The sequence below is a fragment of the Pelobates fuscus genome, chromosome 1 (genome assembly GCF_036172605.1).
Source record: "Pelobates fuscus isolate aPelFus1 chromosome 1, aPelFus1.pri, whole genome shotgun sequence".
Taxonomy (NCBI): domain Eukaryota; kingdom Metazoa; phylum Chordata; class Amphibia; order Anura; family Pelobatidae; genus Pelobates; species Pelobates fuscus.
Genome location: NC_086317.1, coordinates 307,683,237 through 307,703,837, shown reverse-complemented (window position 1 = coordinate 307,703,837; position 20,601 = coordinate 307,683,237). Strand labels below are relative to the sequence as shown.

Sequence of the window (20,601 nt, the reverse complement as noted above, 5' to 3'; positions counted from 1 at the left end):
TGATTTTATGGAGGTGCAATGGATAATTTTTTTTTTTTTTTTTTTTTTTTTTTTACACAGTATAGTGTTCATTTATGTTACTGTAAGCTTAATTTCTATAGAACTCTGGGATACATTCATACATTATACATTACTGCAAGTTTTTTTTGTGTGTCGTGGTGCCCAGCAATACACACAGAACATGTGGTTTTATATCTGTTGGGGTCTAATACTATATTGCCAATGCAATCTCTTAATATTAGCAAGGCCCTGTGTAGTGAAAGGTGGCATTGATTGTAGAATTGTATGCCGTTTTCAATTAAGTATTAACTGATAATAGTACTGTATATAAACTGCTTTTTTATTTTGTTATTCGGCATCAGCCATGCTTAATCAGCAACTCTGTGGCTAGAGTTAAAGCAGAAAATACTTTTTTGGGCAATTCCGGTGTAGCATTTACCATAGCGGTTTAGCATTCGGCAAAAAAACGAAATGGAATAATGAACAGATCATAAAAATGGATGACTTACGTTTAGAGGCTCTAGAGCAGAGGTAGGCAACCTTTGACATTCCAAATGTTGTGGACTACATCTCCTATAATGCTCTTACAGCCATGGTTCTGTCATCACGGGAGATGTAGTCCATAACATCTGGAGTGCCAAAGGCTGCTTACCCTTGGTCTAGACTCTAGAGGATTGAGAATCAAAATGTAATTAACCTATGATGGAATAGATTAAGATTTATGGCCACACATTGGACATTTGGTAGTCTTGGATGTTCTAAATACAATAAGCAGCAATAAACTATCTGTCACACATGAAAACATACTTGGGCAGCACTAAATTAGATGGTGAACCTTTAACTTAAAAAGGGAAACATTCATATTTTTTGTGACATTTATGTGTGTTAAAAATCGTGATAAACATTGTAATTTAAAGTAGAAGAATCAATCATTACAAATGCCCAGGTGCTCAAGATCCACATCTATCCATGACATTTTCTCATACTCTGCTGTTTGCTGCAAGCACTCTAATGCTTACAGCATGTGTCAGAGGTGATTTACGAATAGGGCTTTTTTTTTTTTCCAAGTGGTACAGTTTTATCATGATGAAGCATACAGCACAGGGTGCCAGCCATGAGTTAACTGCTTTGAGAATCATAGTGGAACTCATTGTGGAACCTCCTAGGAGTTGTGAAAGTGACCTTGTACAGGTGATACTCGAAAAATTAGAATATTGTGCAAAAGTTCATTTATTTCAGTAATGCAACATAAAAGGGGAAACTAATATATGAGATAGGCGCATTACATGCAAAGCAAGATAGTTCAAGCCGTGATTTGTCAAAAGTGCGGTGATTATGGCTTACAGCTCATGAAAACCCCAAATCCACAATCTCAGTAAATTAGAATATTACATGCAATCAATAAAACAAGGAGTGTTCATAGAACAATATCGGACCTCTGAAAAGTATAAGCATGCATATGGACTCAGTACTTGTTTTGGGCCCCTTTTGCAGCAATTACTGCCTCAATGCGGCGTGGCATGGATGCTATCGGCCTGAGGCACTGCTGAGGTGTTATGGAAGACCAGGATGCTTCAATAGCGGCCTTCAGCTCTTCTGCATTGTTCGGTCTCATGTCTCTCCTCTTTCTCTTGGCAATGCCCCATAGATTCTCTATGGGGTTCAGGTCAGGCGAGTTTGCTGGCCAATCAAGCACAGTAATCCCACGTCATTGAACCAGGCTTTGGTGCTTTTGGCAGTGTGGGCAGGTGCCAAGTCCTGCTGGAAAATGAAGTCAGCATCCCCATAAAGTTCGTTCTGGTAGACTGCTGCGTTGACCCTGGACTTAATGAAGCACAGTGGACCAACACCAGCAGATGACATGCAATTACCTTTTAAAGGCTCAGAAACCCTTTTCAGGTGTCATGGCTTACTTAGCTGATTAGAGTGGGACATTGTGAGCCTAGAATATTGCACCTCTTCACAATATTCTAATTTACGGAGATTGTGGATTTGGGGTTTTCATGAGCTGTAAGCCATAATCATCGCACTTATGACAAATCACGGCTTGAACTATCTTGCTTTGCATGTAACGCGTCTATCTCATATATTAGTTTCCCCTTTTACGTTGCATTACTGAAATAAATGAACTTTTGCATGATATTCTAATTCTTGGAGTATCACCTGTACTTTTACAAAGTGAATCATATGGACACTTGCCCTTGACACGCTTACACTCAGGAGACTGAACAAAATAAACCCTCTCCAATGTTTTTTGCCTAAGCATGTTCCATTTGTTCATTTAACGATTTTTTTTTTATTATTTTTTTTTAAATCGTTTGATATTCATCTCCTACTCTTCAACATATAAGCCTCCAACCTAAGCTCAGGTTGCTATTGTGTTCTTTCTAATGCTATGTTGTAACCATTTTCAGTTTTTGGCAGGTTGCCTAGTGTATTTGATACAGTTAGTTATATTATTTAATACGTATTTCTTAAGTTTGACACTGTATATTTCAGTGTTCTAACTTGGCTTTTCACCTGGTTTCCTGGGTTCTTATTGGTGTCTGTTTTTCAGTTTCTATGGTGATCACTCTTGAGTTTGTTCCGGGTTTGTGAGGACTGGTTCTTGTGATATCACATCACATCTCTGAACAATCATACCTCATATCATATGTATGTGTTTGTTTTTGCATTGGACTATCCTGAGGAAAGTTTTTGGACTGAAACATCTACTTTAGTTTGATTAATAAAATGTAAATGCTACTGTCCATTAATTGCCACAGCATACTTGAAGATGAGAGTACATTTTTGCCTACAATAGTGCATGGAGAATTCCAACTACATTAGTTAAAAAATGTTAATTTTTTTTTTTTTTTTTTTAACCAGAGGTATACCTGAGGTTCCACTGGCCTATGCAAGGCAGGCTGAGCAGGTTCAGCATTTCCATTGGAAAATGACTCCGATCTTGAAGGCACTGGTGTCTCTAAAGCTCTTCCTGTTTGCTTAGACTGTGCTTCTGGAGAGCCTTGGGTAGCTTTCCTAAGACGTTCTTCAGCCTGTATTGAACAAAAAATAAATTAAAACAAATTACTAAAGGAACATGCACAAACAAGTAAAATGGATCTTCTAACAAAGTGAAAAACTCTTGCTTGAGAGGAGACCAGGTGTTCATAAAGGAACCAGTTAAGAGGGCAAATTGTTGGAAATACCAATTGCCCCATTAACAGGACACAGAAAAAGGGAGCTTTTAGCATTATAATCATTCCAGTGAGCAGTAGCGGTTAGGATGGTTGGAGTAATTATTTAAAATATACAGATATAGACAGACAGACAAATGGGTGGAATGGTCTCCGGGCAGATACATTAGTGTACAAGCTAGAAAGCTTTCCTTGAGAGTAAATAAAGGTGGTGGGGCTTTATGGACCAAGTTTCATTTTGCAAAGCAAATTCAAGTAAATATGTGTATACACGCTTTAGGAGATCATAGTAGAATGGATTCAAACATTCAATGCAAACTGTAATAATTTGGCTGTAACACAGCAGAAATAAATGACACCAGCAAGGTGTAAATGTTCTAGTGTGAGACTTGTTTAACCCTTTAAGGACACATGACATGTGTGACATGTCATGATTCCCTTTTTTTCCCAGAAGTTTGGTCCTTAAGGGGTTAATATGCAGGATAAAAATATGCAAGAATGCATGGTATTTTAGTACATTTATACATGGAATATTGCTGAAAAGTACTCTATAGTAGCTGGAATTGTGCAGAAATGAACTGTATTTGCAATATTTCAGGGAGTGAACTGGTTATAATCAATAAAAAAAAAAATATGTTTTAAAAAAAGTAAGCACTCTTCACATGTATCCTTTATTTAAAGTAACAGTTAATTTTAAATGTTCTATATTCTCAGAATATATTCCACAATGAAAAACTGTGACAAAACATAATCAAGTATGTATTTAGAAGTGCCTTGACCATGTGCAGGAGCCTTTACTGGTACCCTGAGTAACAGCTACACCCGCCATCAAAAACCGACACACAGTGCCCAACTAAGCTCATGAAGAGTCTGTTTTACTCTCTGTTTCTGACAAACTACAACATAAAGTGAAAATCTGTTCAATCCCAACCATGTTAACCGATAGATTACTCAACAACCAATGCCATCTAGAGTTCTGAGACGTACTTCTCGTACTCGTTCAGCCTGGTCATAATGAGCCTTGGACTCTGGGATATGGTAGTTTAGTTTGGTCCTTTCTTGCTGCGGCAATGCAGGCTGCTGAGGTTGTGGCTGCTGTGGTGGCTGTTGCCGGTGATCATGCTGAAGAGACATGAGATAGGCTTGCTCCTGCTGAAGCTGACGCTGAAGTCTTTCAGCTTGCCGGTGCTCTTCCATCTCTCGCCACCTGTACTCCTAAAATCATCAATGCCAAATTAAGACACAAATCTGAAATTGGGTCAAACATAAAAACTGGAGTATTGAAATATACAAATATGGTCAATATGCACAAGTACATTGTGTGAGAATGTGTAGTAACCTAACAAGACCAACAAAAACAGAATAATCGTTTCTTTCTATTTTACAGTGCTATAGATTTTTGTAAATATAAATGCTGTATTAAAGAATTAATTTTGTGGTGAAGATCTAAATCTTTTTTTTTCCCACTTGTAATATATTCTGCACATAGAATTTTCTCAGAAATAAGACGCAATCTTCCTTTATGAAAAATGATCAAAAACACAAAAAGAAATACATTTAAAAAAAAAAAATGAAAACATAAAATACAGGTGTGACAAGTTGTTAAATGTGAGTTTCTGCTGGTTAAAAACAACAGGAATTACTATATTTTACAGCATGTTTACCAAGCTAACTTGCATTATCACCATCTAAAAACACCAATATAAAACTCAGCACAAAAAGAATTCTTAAAAACACCAAGATTTGCACGATCCTTATTTCTACACAATTCCTGGTTTGGTGAATATTTTTGCCCAAAAAAAATCAAAGTTGGACATGTTTTCCAATTTGTTTAGTTTGTCCTACCAATTGTATATATCTTGCCAATATTCCACAATTTACAGTTTAGTATATAAATGATTGTTTGTGTTTTTATTTATATAACATCTAACAGATAGTTTCAACGAATTACGTAACGGTTACATTTGTAATGGCAGAGTATCTTTAACCGAGAAATTAATATGAAATTTTATATATATATCACACATACATATATATATACATACATACACACACACACACGTACACACATTTAATTATTTAAGAATTAATGTAAAGTCCTTTTAGGTGACAGTTCTGTTTCAATGATGAAATGATCATTCATTTAACTGCACTCAGAAATGGCAGTAGTTGTGGAAAAGCTCATACAAAAAAACATGCCCACTGTAGACAAATCTGGGTCACATAAAAAAAAAAAAAAAAAAAAAAAAAAGGTACATGGCGGGAGTTTGCACTAAAATGCCGCATATGTTGCTGTCAGTCTATCCTTCTGGCAATCCATTTACCTTGTAAGAGCGAGTTGTGAGTGCAACACACATTTGTGGGGCAAAGTAAGATTACACTTTGCAGACAGACACTAAATGGTTAAAACAGTTGTTTATACAGCTTGTGCAGCTGTGCTTGAACACGGCTGATCTTACAGCTCAAAAGACATGGCATTATAGACCAAGTTCTTTTACCAGTAACATAGCCTGCTCCTGAAGCAGTTGTTGTTGAAGGATTTCCAAGTGCCTCTGTTCCTCTTCCAGCTGTCGTCGTATGTACTCCTGTCAAACATAATTTTCCACAATAATTGAAATCATGTTTGTAGTCCACAAAGACCAGCATAAAATCTCACATTTAGTGTATCTCAAGCTGTAAAAGTCTACGCAAAAACAAAGAATTGTTACATTATAAGCTTCAAACGGAGTTCGACTTCTTTTAATGTTTTTGAAACAAATGGTGTTACCATTACAGCAACGCTCCCAGTCTCTCCTACATCCTTCAGAGAAATGCGGTCTGAGCTAAGCCTAGCAGGGCTTAGCTCATTGGCTCAGAGTGATCAATCAATAAGTTGGCTTTGCTTTGTAGGCTTAGCACAGGAGAGCCAACACAAACTCCTAAGCAGAAGCCTCCAAGCCCTCTGAAGGCTGTAATGGGGCTAGAGTAGTGCCCAGTGAACCCCAGGAAAGAAGTTTTACTACTTACTTTGGGGAGGCATGACACTCATGGCACCAAAACTACCACAGTGTACTATTTAAGAAAAAAAATTGCTTTAAAGTGCGTCTCATATGAACTCTGAAGGGCCGCTAGTTGGCCAGACTGAATGATTGATACTTCGGGAACAGACTGGGCGACCTCAAAACTTGACAAGTGAGACCATCAACTACTCAGTTCTACAGGTTAACTATGATAAGGACAAGTGTAAGGAATCCTATTAAAAGTCCATCAAACGTCAATGCAGGTCAGAGAGAGAACCAGGGCATGTGCTCCAATTCACAAAACCTACGCAACGGCACTTGTGAAAGACCTTGAGTTTTCCATAAATTTTCCATAAATGGACAATTAAATACAAAACGTCCTATTAATTCCTTGTCGATTTAAGTTTTACTGACCTGTTCTCTTTCTACTCGTCTCTTCTCCTCTTCAGCTCGCCTTCTTTCTTCCTCTTCTTTTCGTCGTCGTTCCATCTCCTCCATTCTCTTTTTCTCTTCTTGCTCTCTCCTCCTTTGCTCCCGTTCCTGCTGCCGCCGAGACTCCCGCTCTCTTCGTTGTTGCTAGTTGGGTAAAGAAAAGCTTAAACTTAACAATAAGACTGATCAAAACATTTGCTGGCTTATAAGGTCATATGCAGCATTCTTTATTCAATCCAACAGAGTTCTGCCATCTGTGGAGTAGAGTCCAATCATTCAGTAAGGATGAAAAAAAAACAAAAAAAACTGAACATTAAAAAAAAAAAATGCAGATCTTATCTGCAGCATTCTTTCACAACCCAGTCTTTCTCTGGCTGTCCAATCACAGACTTCCCAATGCAGCTCAATGAAATGTCTTTGCAAGGCAGGTGCGGTGAGCAATTGCCTGACTGCTGAGTTTAGTGCCACTAAGCTAAGCAACCAGGAAGTAACAGAACCAGTTGTCTGATTGACAGTCAAAGGTGTTACAAGTTTAATGTATTAAAATTAAATTTTTATTGAAATCTGTACTTTAAGCTAAATATTTTTTTTTTAAAATTATAAAAAAAGGACACATTTCACACATAAAGCAAAAGTGCTTTAGGTGTCCCCACCTTTAACCCCTTAAGGACCAAACTTCTGGAATAAAAGGGAATCATGACGTGTCACACATGTCATGTGTCCTTAAGGGGTGCAGATATTGTACCACTGTATGCTGTGATACCAGAACTTGCAAGAAGCTCCATATATAAATATATATGAGTGACCATTTTGCTTTTATTTATACAACAATGCCACCTAATATATTACACGATTGGATTCTCTGTGTTTGTGTCCCTCTTGATTATATTGAGGATACGTACCATATCCATAAGCAGGGATTGTGCCGCTGTTTGCTGCTACTACAGTCATGGGAAAAGGAAAGTACACCTTCTTTGAATTCTATGGTTTTTACATATCCGGGCAAAATAACAATCATCTGTTCCTTATTAAGTCTTAAAATTGGGTAAATACAACCTCAGATGAACAACAACACATGACCTATTACAATGTGGAGAAGCAGTGTGTGAAAAACTAAGCACACCCTTATTGCTTCCATAAGAATTAAGATGCTATGTAGGAGACAGGTGCTGCTAATCAAAAGCCCTTGATTAATTGATTATTAGCAAGTGTGACCACCTCTACAAAAGCCAAAGATTTAGCAGTTTACTGGTCTGAAGCATTCAGGTGTGTGTAAACACAAATGCCAAGGGTTTGTAAGGGTTGCCAAGCATCTTCTCTGTAAAAAGAACATAGCAGGCAGCATGGCTTACGTTTGCAAAGTTGCATCTGAATAAACTACAAGACTTCCGGAACAATGTCCATTGGACAGATGAGACCAAAGTGGAGATGTTTTGCCATAATGCACAGTGCCACATTTGACAAAAAAGACAGCATATCAGTACAAACACCTCATGCCAACTGTACCGCACAGTGGTGGAGGGGTGATGATTTGGGCTCGTTTTGCAGCCACAGGACCTGGGAACCTTGCAGTCATTGAGTCGACCATGAATTCCTCTGTATTCTAGAGTCAAATGTCAGGCCATCTCCCCGACAGCTAAAGCTTGGCCGAAATTTTGTCATGCAACAGTGCAATGATCCTAAGCACACTAGCAAATCTACAACAGAACGGCTAAAAAAATAAAATTAAAATAAAAAGATTCAAGGTGTTGCAAGGGCCCAAAGTCAAGGTCAAGACCGCAACTTGATTGAAATACAGCGGCGAGACTTTAAGAGAGGTGTGCATAAACAAATGCCAGCAAGCCTCAATGAACCAAAGCAACAGTGTACAGAAGATTGGGCCAAATGTTCTCCACAATGATGTGGAGAGTCATACAGAAAATGATTACTTCAAGTTATTGCTGGTAAAGGTGGTTCTACAAGCGATTGAATCATCACGTGTTTTTTTTTTTTGTTTGTTTTTTTACGAATTGCTTCTCCATTTTGGCTTCATTTTTCTTTAATAAATATATCATATGCCATGTGTCTTTGTTCATCCGAGGTTGTATTTACCTAATTTTAAGACATGCTAAGGAAGAGATTATTGTTATTCTGTCCTGATATGTAAAACTATAGAATTCAAAGAGGGTGTACTTTTTTTCCCCCACGACTGTACCTGTGCTTATAATCTCCATTAAAAAGTTTTTTGTATTCAACATACTACACTACTGGAATTTCTTTGTATCATTGTTTTTCTGTCCTTTGGTGCAATCTTTTATCGCTTTGATTCTTACATATTACTTTATAGGACACCGATAAATACAGTTGGAATACAGAACTGTTGCTGCAGAAAATACTGACTATGTTTCTTTTGCTCACAATAAGTTTCAGGTTTACATAGTTGCTAGCCAACTATGGTCACCAGGAAGCTCTTCAAGGTTTATTTTTTTAATATACATGCATTTCGACTAGAGTGGTTTTCTGAACCAAGCATTCTACTGTTTGCAAGAAAGCAATAAAATGAGATCCAGGTAGATTTTAGGTGCTAAAAATATCTTCAAAATAAGCAAATATATTTTACAAACACGCATCGAAAATGGTTATGGAAATCTTTAGGCACTGTAATCACAATTTCATTGAAGTGGTTCTAGTGCCTGGAGTGTCTGGCTTGTAAGACTATTCAGTGTTAAACTGTTTCTGAGTGGTTTAACTCTAACAAGGTTGCAGATCACAGCCACCCATTCCTAGTCTAAATTGTTATGTCTAAGGCAGAGTGTAATCTCAGGGACGGAGCCAACTAGCTCCAGGTACAATAATCCCTTCAATGAGATTAAATGATTATAGTGTCTAGAGTATCCATTTAAATGGACACTCAAGGCTTTAGTTGAAGTCTCACCCCTTTTTATATTATGAAAGCAAAATTAAAAAATAAATGTAAACAGCCATTTCTGCTGCATACCCATTGCAATATCATTTTGCGTAACAATCATTATAATTTGCTTCCACTGACCAGCTGTTAATTGAACCTCTCCAAAAGGAATATTTTGATACAAGCACAAGAGCACGGGGCAAAAACTGCATGGTGTATTCTGCTTCATGTTTTAAGCAACTCCACATAGAACTGGAACTAAGCAATAATGAACCTGCGTCAGGCCATATCTCAAATTAAATCTGCATGGTGCATCATGTTATAATTAATTACAACCACACAATCTCAAACAGCTGTTAAGTACACAAAAATGTGCTATGGTACCGGATCAATGCGTTACAGGCGAATATAGAGATGTGCAGTGAAAATTAAGCATGCAAACTTCATAAAGGGACAGAACACCCCAAAGTTAAACTATGAAATCCTTGGCACATGCTGTAGTAAATAAAAGACACAACTAAGTTTTTTTTAGTTTTGTTTTTTCCCCATCATAAAGAGAAAACTTGAGACAAGAGAGAAACAATCATCATACTAAACTAATCAAAAGTTACTGCTCATTGCTGCATATTTAGGACTTTGCCCCAGAACTGTTCACATATTTGCTGATTGGACTCCAACTTCAGTTCACTTTAGTTGTGTTTTAAATGGTTTCTGCAAAAACTGCTTAAAAATTTAGGATTTAAAAATAAATTATACAAGCTACTTGAATGTGGGACCAAATCAAGGACGACTGTGTTTTGAGTCTCAAACTGTTAACTTTCTAATGAAAACCAAAACGTGTCCTAGCAGTAACTTGTCCTCTAAGCCGGTTCCTGTAAAGGCTTCATGTCCAATAGAGAAATGAATAATAGAAATTGGCAGAACTTTGTACCTCTTCAAGCCTTCTCCTTTGCTCTTTCTGCTGCTCTATACGCTTCTGTCTCTCTGCCAGGAGCTGTCGCTTATATTCCTCCTGCTCTCTGAGTTGTTGCTCCTGCAGCAGCTGTTGCCTCCGCAAGGCCTCAGAGCGCTCCTTATTCTCCTGCTGGAGTCTCAGGAAATCACGTCTAAGTGTGGATTCCCCAGGCACATTAACAATAGAGCTGAAAAGAGGAAGAAATTGGGAAGAAAAATAAAGGGACTTTTGCTCAACATAAATAGCAAGTGGATATCTCCAGATTGTATTTTTTATAATTTTATGGTTGTCTGATTTTTTATAACCTTAAACTGACAAAGCCAGAACAGTGTTAGCACTATATAAACAAACAACAAATCCAATATATACACATATATATCTAACTTGACTTATTTCTAGAATACTTTTTGAAGTCCGGTTAGGACTGAAAAAAAATATATACATATAATTTTTTTTTAGTATTGAAACATCATCTTCTATTTTCTGTACAAACTGCACACATAGACAAGCTTTGATTAACACAAATGCAAGTCCTATGAGTGCACTCTGTCAAGGAAGATTATAGCACAGAGGCATTGACAAGACAAGGCAATGTGGGGCACAAGGGTGCCTATTTATACATACTCGCATATATACACAGGGGTTTCAGAAGTAAGAAAAAAAGCCCTACAGACTAGCTTGTGAGGCTCCTTATTAGCCGAATGGCTTCAAAATTTACTGAGAAGTCTGTCTGTATCTGCTGTGCAGCACACACACACATATTGCACATATACGTATATTTCTCTTTAAGATGCAGTGCTTAGACTCTACCGCCTTTTGTACTGACATCATGTGGGAAAGCGGAGTCTTACTATGAGCAGAGCAGGAGACTGAGTGGCATGCATGCACACTTTCCGCACAACCACTGCAACAAGGCTGATCAGCAGGTTGTTCGAACAGGCAGTCAATATTCACTACTCCATACACGTACTTTAGACGGCTCAATGGTTTGTTTTCCCATATCAAGTCAGTGGAAAGGAAAATGAAAATTGTGAAACGTGCAAGAATTAAATAGGGACAGCTCCCTGACACAATAACCCCTACAATAAGCTGTATTTGTTTTAATGTGTGGGTGTCCCTTTTAAAAAAATAAATAAAATATATATATATTTTTAAATACATATCCTGCTAGACTGATGTTTAAAATAATTTCTCTGCCGATTTGAGATATTCGTGCCTTAATTCCTCCTTACCAGTCTTTTCTATTAATTGATTTTCTTCTGCCTTTTAAAAAAAAAAATATATATATATATATATATACACACACACACACACACACACACCTCAAATCGGCAGAGGAATTCTTTTAAACATCAGTCTAGCAGGATATGTATTTAATTTTTTACCGCATGGCCAAGAAGTGTATTACCTTGGCTCTCCTTCCTGTTCGGGCACTTCCTCTTCTTCCTCCTCACTTCCACTGTATTCATATTCCGTGTCATCTAGAGGGAGAGCAAACAGGTGATACTTATTAATTTAAAAGGGAGCATTAATATAGCAAAAAAAAAAAAATGGTAGTTTAATGCTTTGAGAAGCTAATTAAAAAAGGGAATAAATGCTTCGGTCCAGGGTATACGAGTAGCTGCGCTCCCCTGCTAGAACCTCCAAACAAGCACCAAGGTCCCATTGTAGGAGAGAAACGTAGGGTAGTCAAGCTCCAACAAGACTTCAGAAAAAAAAAGGGAATAAATGGCTTAGTGGCCAAAAATAGTGACTTAATGGTATCCTTCTGTCATCAAATGCAGTACTTGCGTGTGAAAGAAGTACTTGAACTGCTACTATGCATTTGGAAAAAGACTAGCAGCTATATACATCCAATCCTTATCCATCTCTAAATTAACCATTAAGATCAATGTGCAGAGAGTACCAAACAGAAAATAAATATACATGCATGGGGCTTTATACGCCAAGCTACTATTGCAGAGAATGGACAACAAAATGCAAATTTTAAGGCTAAATAGGCAAAGGTATATCCTAGAAAACAAAACAGCAAATATTGCCAATATGGGAAATCTTAACAGTAGGCCTTCCTTGGTCTAAAAATGCAATTCCCTTAGAAATGTGGCAGAATTTACTGAGGTGAAAGTCCATGCACTGGATACTGCAAACCTTAAAGGGAAACTAAAGTACCAGGAATAAAAAGCTGTATTCCTGTCACTAAAGCTTCCTCTGCCCCCCCTGTCGACCCTTTAAAGAGCAGGGCGCTAATGCGCATGCAGGCAATAGGCTTTCCCATAGGAAAGCATTGATTCAGTGCTTTCCTGTGAGGAAATAGCTGACGCTGCATGTCCTCATGCAGAGCGTGAGGATGTCCAGAGTCAGTTACCAGACCAAAAGTCTGGTAACATCCAGGAAGCACCTCTAGTGGCTGTCTGGTACATAGCCACTGAAGGCAGACTTAGTGCTGCAGTGTAAACATTGTAGTTTTTCTGGAACTTTTGCAGTACCAAGTGCAATAGGGACACTGTACCCAGACCGCTTCAATGAACTGAAGTGGTCTGGGTGCCTATAGTGTCCCTTTAAAGCCTAGGGCAGCACAAAACCAGGATACACCACGGCATGTCCCTGCAGGCTCACTTTGTCAGACCACCTAATATTTCAAATGGACAAAGAGGGCACTTTAATTTTATGGATGTAAGTGGGGATGTGGCCAGGGGCAGGGCTTTTCTTAGAGGGTTTTGGGGTCTCACTAATAATTTTTGCAACTAAAATATAATTCACGTGTATAATGTACTTTACTTAAACATACTGAATTCTAAAACAGATTATTGTATTTTAAAGACACTGAGTTGTATTGCTGTGGAGCGTTTATACACTCAGTGAAATATATGAAACTCCCAGATACAGACATTGAGAAATTGGGGCCCAAATAGGGAATGTCCCTCCTAAATAGGGACAGTTGGGTGGTATGCTTTGTTTATGCAGTCCAACTTACATCTCCCTTGGCTCAAACAGCCTCCATGAAAATAAGGGTACATTTTCACAGATGTTTTTATCTCCTATTAATTTAACTTTAATCACACCTTGCAGGCTCTAGCAGTCTAATAAAAGAGGAGAATATACATTGTAAATTAGAAATGAGAGAAGCTAAAAAAAAAAATAGGTCTGGTTCTTGAAGTATGAAGGGAGTTTGTGTCATAGTCACAGCCAGAGGAGGTGTGAATAAACAAAGTAAATTAACTCCAAAATGGCTGAGAATAGACCAGTGAGACTTCATAGGCATAATCTATACACTTAAAGGGACTCTCCAGTGCCAGGAAAACAAACCCGTTTTCCTGGCACTGCAGGATCCTGCAGTGCCCCCATCCCACCCCCTATCCCATGTTGCTAAAGGGTGTGACTTATCTGAATCCAGCGCCGATGTCCCGCTTTAGACCTCCCCGTAGGAAAGCTTTATTCTAAGCTTTCCTATGGTGATTCCGGCGACACTGGAGGTCCTCATGCATAGCGTGAGGACGTCCAGCGTCATTTAAAGCACTCTTCGTGTTCTAAGAAGCTGGAAGTCCCTCTAGTGGCTGTAAGATCGACAGCTACAAGAGGAGGACTTAACCCTGCAATGTAATTATTGCAGTTTATAAAAACTGCAATATTTACACTTGCAGCTTTTAGGGTGATGGGAGTTGACACCCAGACTACTCCAACGGGCACAGTACTCTGGGTGCTTCCTCAGAGTATCTCTTTAACTGTATGCTCCAGTATATCATGACTGAATAACCAAGGCATATGAAAGGCTATCCTAAACTAACAATAATCTGGATTCTAGCATAAATAGTGGTAGGTCGATGGGCTAAAAAGCTTAAAATAGAGGTATCCTTCATTATGCATTGCACTTGAAAGTTACATTGACCAAAACTATGAATGAACTGCTCAGAGCTAAAATTCGTCATAGCTTTAATTATATGGTATCCAAAGAATCATGACAGGAGATAAAAATATAAAGAAAATCGACAAGAGGAGTTCTATTTTAAATCCATACACACCGATTATACATATAAAACATTCCACAACGTTATAATTTACAGCCATTTGGCATGCCAGCACACAAAAACCACGATTTACTCTGTAATTTGTTGTAATTTCATTCACAGAAGTAAAGATTATTCTACACATTCTGTTGGCATGTCCCACCATACTAAGGTGAAGGTTAATTCACATTCCCACCAGCCTAAACTAACCGACAAGTCAATCTTCTAATTAGCAGCACTGCTTGTAAAGAGTACCATGGGGTATCTTTTCTCCAAGTAACAGTGCATGTTCATCCTACAATCGGAATGTGCTCTGCTCAGATGGCTTTCCCAAGGCACAATAAAGCACTACAAACACAGTGTGCCTCTGTTTTTCCCTTTATAAGCACATGGTTTAAATCCAATGCTTGACTTAAAAAATTAAAAAAAATACAAATCTGAATAGCAAAAAAACTCGTAATTGGCAAGTTCTTGTAAGTGTTATTCACAGAATTAAATAGTTTTGGTGATGAAGACAAAAGCAGCATACTTTTTTCTTTTTTTAAATGCTTAAATTATTACTTTCATTTTTAATGCTTAAAATAAAGAATGCAAAATGCCTCTGCAACAAAGTGTGCTATAAAATGCCTCTGCAACAAAGTGTGCTATAAATTATCCTTAACAGGAATAAAAGTTAAACGTTTATAAATATATCAAGTAAGCCAATAAAATAATTGGTTAGTTATTTAAACCAGACTGTGTAACTCTGGCCCCCTGAATGGCTGGCAGACAAAACTCCAAGTTAGGTTATTCCTACTTCTCACATCCCACTTTGTCCATCTTGGATGCTGAAGATTAGATTTTGCCTCATTAATTATAGACTAAGACTATGTTCACTTGTGGAGATCGCAATAAACATCAGATTTTATTTACTTGTAGACTCCTTGATTGTTAAAAGCAGGACATTAGTAGGGCTGCGGGGCACAAACCTACCCGGGGAACAAGCCAAAAGTCAAATTTAGTGTGCTAGAACCATGCCCTTGAGCTCTCTCCTGTATCCTCCCCCCAACATGAGCAACCATGAATAGCTAGTGATCCACATGCTGACAAAAATAGAGAGACATGCAGACACACTCATGAAGAGACATATTATTTTGGACATTAACATACACACAGAAATTCATACACGGCACATTACAGACACTCAATTAAGGGCAGAGGCAAACACAGACACAAATACAGACAAAAACATGCACATGCACAAAAAAAACACAAACACAATCAAGCAACGGCAGACACACACAGACAAGCACATTAGACATGCATACAGTTCTGTACAGAAACATACAAAAATACAAACGCTAAAATTAAAACAGGGAAACATGCAGACAAACACAAAAATAATGCCAAACAGTTTCAGATATCCCGCCATGGCTCTTCTCTCCATCGTCCTCTGGTATGCAAATGCTAAGTTCCAGAGAGGGCAAAACACAGCTGAAAACTATACTCTGCCTCTCAAGTTTCAAGTATCCACATATTAGAATGTCATTAATGAGACAACGCCATGGAAACTGCAGCTGGTACTCCACCAGCACCTACACCGGTTGCTAGCCTGTGCTACAACAGTAACCTTGGGAACTCAAATGCTGTGTGCAAATCACCCACCCGTCCAAGAACATTGATTATAATTTAATGTAGATGGATATAAATCAGTCAATCTCTGACATCTGTTTAAGTTTGTTGGAGTCCGACTGGTAATGTCAAAGGTGGTTTAAGTATATGCACACGGTCGGTATGTGCTAGGCCCTTATTCCTGTGCGCATGAAATATAATTATGCCACCTGTAACCCCACCAGTTCTCTCTCTACCCTTATCCTCCCTGCAATCGATCTCTATTTCTGCTTCCCCCACAACCGTTAGCTCTCTTCCAACCCTTCAGTTATCCTGAACTCCAGGTGGTATTTCCTCTCAGTGAAAGGACACAGGTCGCAAATCCCAAGGCACACCCACCCTGCAGTTTATCTACATTCTCCAAGCCTAGAGCCCGGGGGATGGCAGTAGAAATCTGAATCAAGTAATTTTAGCATCCTTTAAATGTGTGTGAGGTATGCACGTCTCCCACAGGCAAGTTACTTGTTAATTTTACATCCTTTATAACATCTACATGCCACATATGTGAAACCAAACAATGCATATACCTTTCTCTCCTCTCTTCTTCCTGGTTCGGTCTATATGGTCTTTGAGCTGGATACGGACTTGCCGCTCATTTGGCTGGTCCCTAATGAAAGGGTGCTTTAATAGCTGTTCGGTTGGAGGACGTTGCATGTAATTTTTTACAAGGCAGCCTTCTATAAAACTGAAGAACTTTTTGGACCTGTAAAAAACAAATAAAAAAATTCAAATTAACATTTTGATGGAAAAAAAGAGAGTGAGCATAGGAAACCATTTCTGCTCAAGTGATTGCAAAGCATGGAAAAATAAATCAGAATACTCAATTGTTACATAAAACCTGGACCATATTTCCTTTGCCGTTAACAGATTGTGGAAATAGACATATGAAAAGCATAGGTTTTAAATGTCATACCTATGGAGGGGGGGGGGGATCTCTCAGGAAAAAGCAAGCATTGAGATAAGACAGCAAATGGGGGAGAGGGGGAGAGAGGGGGAGTTTGTATATTGTATTTTTGTAATATTGTATCCTATTGTAACAATGCAATGTTTTGTGGACAAAGATCCAGGACATACTTGAAAACGAGAGAAATCTCAATGTATCCATCCTGGTAAACTATTTTAAATAAATATCAAGTGCGGCATAATAATTCTTGAAAACAAGCAATGTTTAATGTAGCACCTGGCATCAGATTAGCAATACTGTCACAATTCTGCTTTCTTGTGTCTTCATTCTTACAGGTTTTACTCTACAGATATTAGAGATGCATCAGATACATTGATTTAAGTAATTTATTCTGGACATGTAAAATATTAAATAATATATATACAATTAATTTGACCAGGCTTGGTTTATTCAGAATCTAGGTGCAAAGTATTTCCAGCAATTGACCTGTTTAATCACCACTAAAACAAGCACGTTTATTTAGATGAAATAAGGGCTTTTACATATGTAATGCTAGGTTTTTCCCTTATGCGTGTTTAAATACTAGGCAAGTAACACTAAATACAAGTATTGCATAAAACATTAACGGAGGGGCGAGTCTGACTCCTAACATGGTCAGACGTACTTTTGCTCCGCTCCTGCCACTTCGGGGCTATTAAGCCGTCTACATGGCTAAAGTAAAGCAGTCAGCACCCCAGAGCAACTAGCAGCCTGACTCCTGTAACCCAACAATCCCTTGAGTAATTGGGCTGTCCGGACCCGCAGCCTACTGAAGCTGAAAGTCCAACGGCGGGAGAGGCAGCTGATCTCCTGACCTGGGGCAAGAGGCTCACAGCTATTTACTCCTAGCCCTGTGCTATCCCCTGTCCCCCCTTGGACCGGAGGGGGTTATCAGCAACACCGACTTTTCTGATCTGGTGTCCGCGTGGTGTCCAAGATGGCCACCGAACCACGGCGCTCCCTGTGCAGAGTGGGCCCTGTGGCTCAAGCGTGGATGGACTCCTTCAATGTTCTGTTCGACAAGCTCTGCCATGAGTTTTGGCTTAGTCTGCGCCACGGATCATATGGGCACTCCTCACAGGCTCCTGAGGTGCATCCAGCAGGTGTCCCAGCTCGAAGATCCTCCTCTGGGCTGAAGGCTGCCACGGAGAAACACCCGTCCTGCCACTTATACACCCGAGGAACCTTCCGTCACTCAAGGCCTTCGCATGCTTATGATCCTGTTGGTGGGAAAGGAGGGATTAAGGTGGCTCAGGCTCCAACAATGGCCTGGGCTCAACCCGGGTGCCAGCATTACTGCCCGAGGTACCGGAGAGCACTGCCATGACGGGAGCCCCTCAGAGCTAGCGCACAAGCCAAGCGAAGAGGAAGATCCCTTCGACAAGGGACGCTAGCCCCTCGTACCAAACAGCCATCAGGGAGTGCGAACTTACACATTAGCAGCCCTTCCGTAACCAACCTGCACACAGCCTTGCTGCTACTTCGGGGCCGTGAGGAGGAGAGAGGTGACCCCTGATGCGGCTTGGAGACAGACCAGCTACTGAAGCATGTTTGTGGCGTTGGCTGAACCAATGGTAGCAGAGATCGTGTCTCCATCATACTGTACTGCCCCAACGGGACTCTGTGTGGTGTAGTCATTGTGACTATCTAAGCTCTTGCTTTATGCATGCTGAATTTCTGTACATCTGATTTTTTCTTGGCCCCATAGCATTTGGGATAATACTTGTTGGCTCCCTATTTTACCTACTTCTACACAAAAAAAAAAAAGTGCAGTCTTTTCCTACGACATTGTATGCTATATTGTTGACTCTTGCATTGATTACTATTATTTTATTATTTATATAGCGCCAACAAATTCCGTAGCGCTGTACAATTGATTACCACTATAATGTCTTTATATTTAAAAAAAAAAAAAAAAAAACATTATTAATGTGGACACAGACTAGGGGAACTGTTAGAATGCAGGAATGAAAGAAACAGATTGTTAAATTATAAATCAAAAACAAAAATAAACTTAAATCATACTTATTACAGCAGATATACTAAATCTCACTATATATGTATATATCCAGGAATGAATCATTCTTTTTCTTGACATAAAGAAAAAAAAATCCCATTGAGGTCAAGAAAACTTGGAAGAAAGGTTAACAAATTACAAGCTTTCCCATCCTAGCTCTGGAAGACTTCCTGTCTCTCGTATCATATTAATTTTTATAGTCAAAATACAGTCAAGACACAGATATAAATAGAATGGTTGTACTATAATAGCATGGCTGGGAATGATCAAAATAACATTTGAGCCTCATTCGGGTCTCACACGACAGCGGGAGAGATTCCAAGACCATTCACTGGACAACAGAGGTAAAGTCTTTTAAGGATAGCTACAGATTGACAAGCATTTCCTTGTGCACAAAGGAAAAATAAGCAGGATTTAATGATAACATAATGCTCCACCTTTTATGGAAGAAAAATAATCATTACAAGGAGTAAGAAAGTTTCGCTACCTGGCTGGTGAAGAGCACTATTGTTTCATAGTTTGTGCCCTGCCTTTCATATGGACATTTAACTCTGTTACTCACTTTTTAAGGCAGAAACCACCCCTAGGTCAGGTTTGACCACTTACTTTACAGGCCAACATATACAAGCTTGTTTTGGTTTTTCAAGTGCAACATGAACATGTACCAGCTCATCTTACCATTTCTTAGATTTTAGTCGTGGAGGGGGATTTCTTGGAATAAGGAACAGAGCTCTCATCGGATGCATATCGCACAGAGCTAAGAAAAAGAAAAGAATATAGATTCATGATTATTGTTATCTTTAAAGCTTTACAGGTGTTACATATAATAAAAAATACTCACTATATACTGAATCATAACTCATGCAGATAGTTATCAAAATAAATTAATTTACAACACAAACTATAGTTTCCAATTGCACAAACAGACAGTCCCTAAACATAACCACTGCAAGAAACAATGAAAAGTATGATGTATGTGTTTATTTCCATGTAACAGACAATGAATCCTGGGTAATACTCTAAAGTAGTCAAATGTCAGGATTAACCAGGAAATTTAAAATGTTAATACAGCGAAAGAAGACTGATTCTCAAACTACAGCACCCAATTAGGTGGCCGAGTAGATAAAAAGAAAAATGTATATAAACAATTTTATTAAGCTAAAAACAATAGCCCACTTATTAATAGGTAATCTAGAAGAGTACCTACCGTCTAGATTACCTATTAATAAGTGGGCTATTGTTTTTAGCTTAATAAAATAGTTTATATTAATTTTTCTTTTTGATTCACTAGTATACTTCTACAAGGTTGTACTTCTTTTTCTCTACTCGGCCACCTAATTGGGTGCTGTAGTTTGAGAATCAGTCTTCTTTCGCTATATTATTAACTTTATCAGGGTTACCCCCTATTTATTAGTACAACCTGATGACTTTATTGACTTGAGGTATGGGGGGGGAGGGGGGGATACTGTTTTTCCTAACTCCACATTGGGCAAAGGAGCAGAACTAAAGTCAAATTTTAGAGAATTTCAAATGTT

General features: G+C 38.6%; 1 protein-coding gene across 4 annotated transcripts in view; it reads right to left on the bottom strand.

Annotated features, from left to right (window-relative positions):
* Positions 1–20,601, bottom strand: part of MAP4K4 (mitogen-activated protein kinase kinase kinase kinase 4) — a 153,446-nt gene that overhangs the window by 33,065 nt on the left and 99,780 nt on the right. For all 4 annotated transcript variants that reach the window (XM_063458449.1, XM_063458458.1, XM_063458467.1 and 1 more), the window contains exons 9-16: positions 19,745–19,823; positions 16,634–16,809; positions 11,861–11,933; positions 10,429–10,639; positions 6,593–6,754; positions 5,678–5,764; positions 4,167–4,394; positions 2,877–3,038 (exon numbers count right to left, since the gene is read on the bottom strand). In XM_063458449.1, coding sequence (XP_063314519.1) covers positions 2,877–3,038; positions 4,167–4,394; positions 5,678–5,764; positions 6,593–6,754; positions 10,429–10,639; positions 11,861–11,933; positions 16,634–16,809; positions 19,745–19,823 — 1,178 coding nt within the window. The remainder of the gene's footprint in view (positions 1–2,876; positions 3,039–4,166; positions 4,395–5,677; positions 5,765–6,592; positions 6,755–10,428; positions 10,640–11,860; positions 11,934–16,633; positions 16,810–19,744; positions 19,824–20,601) is intronic.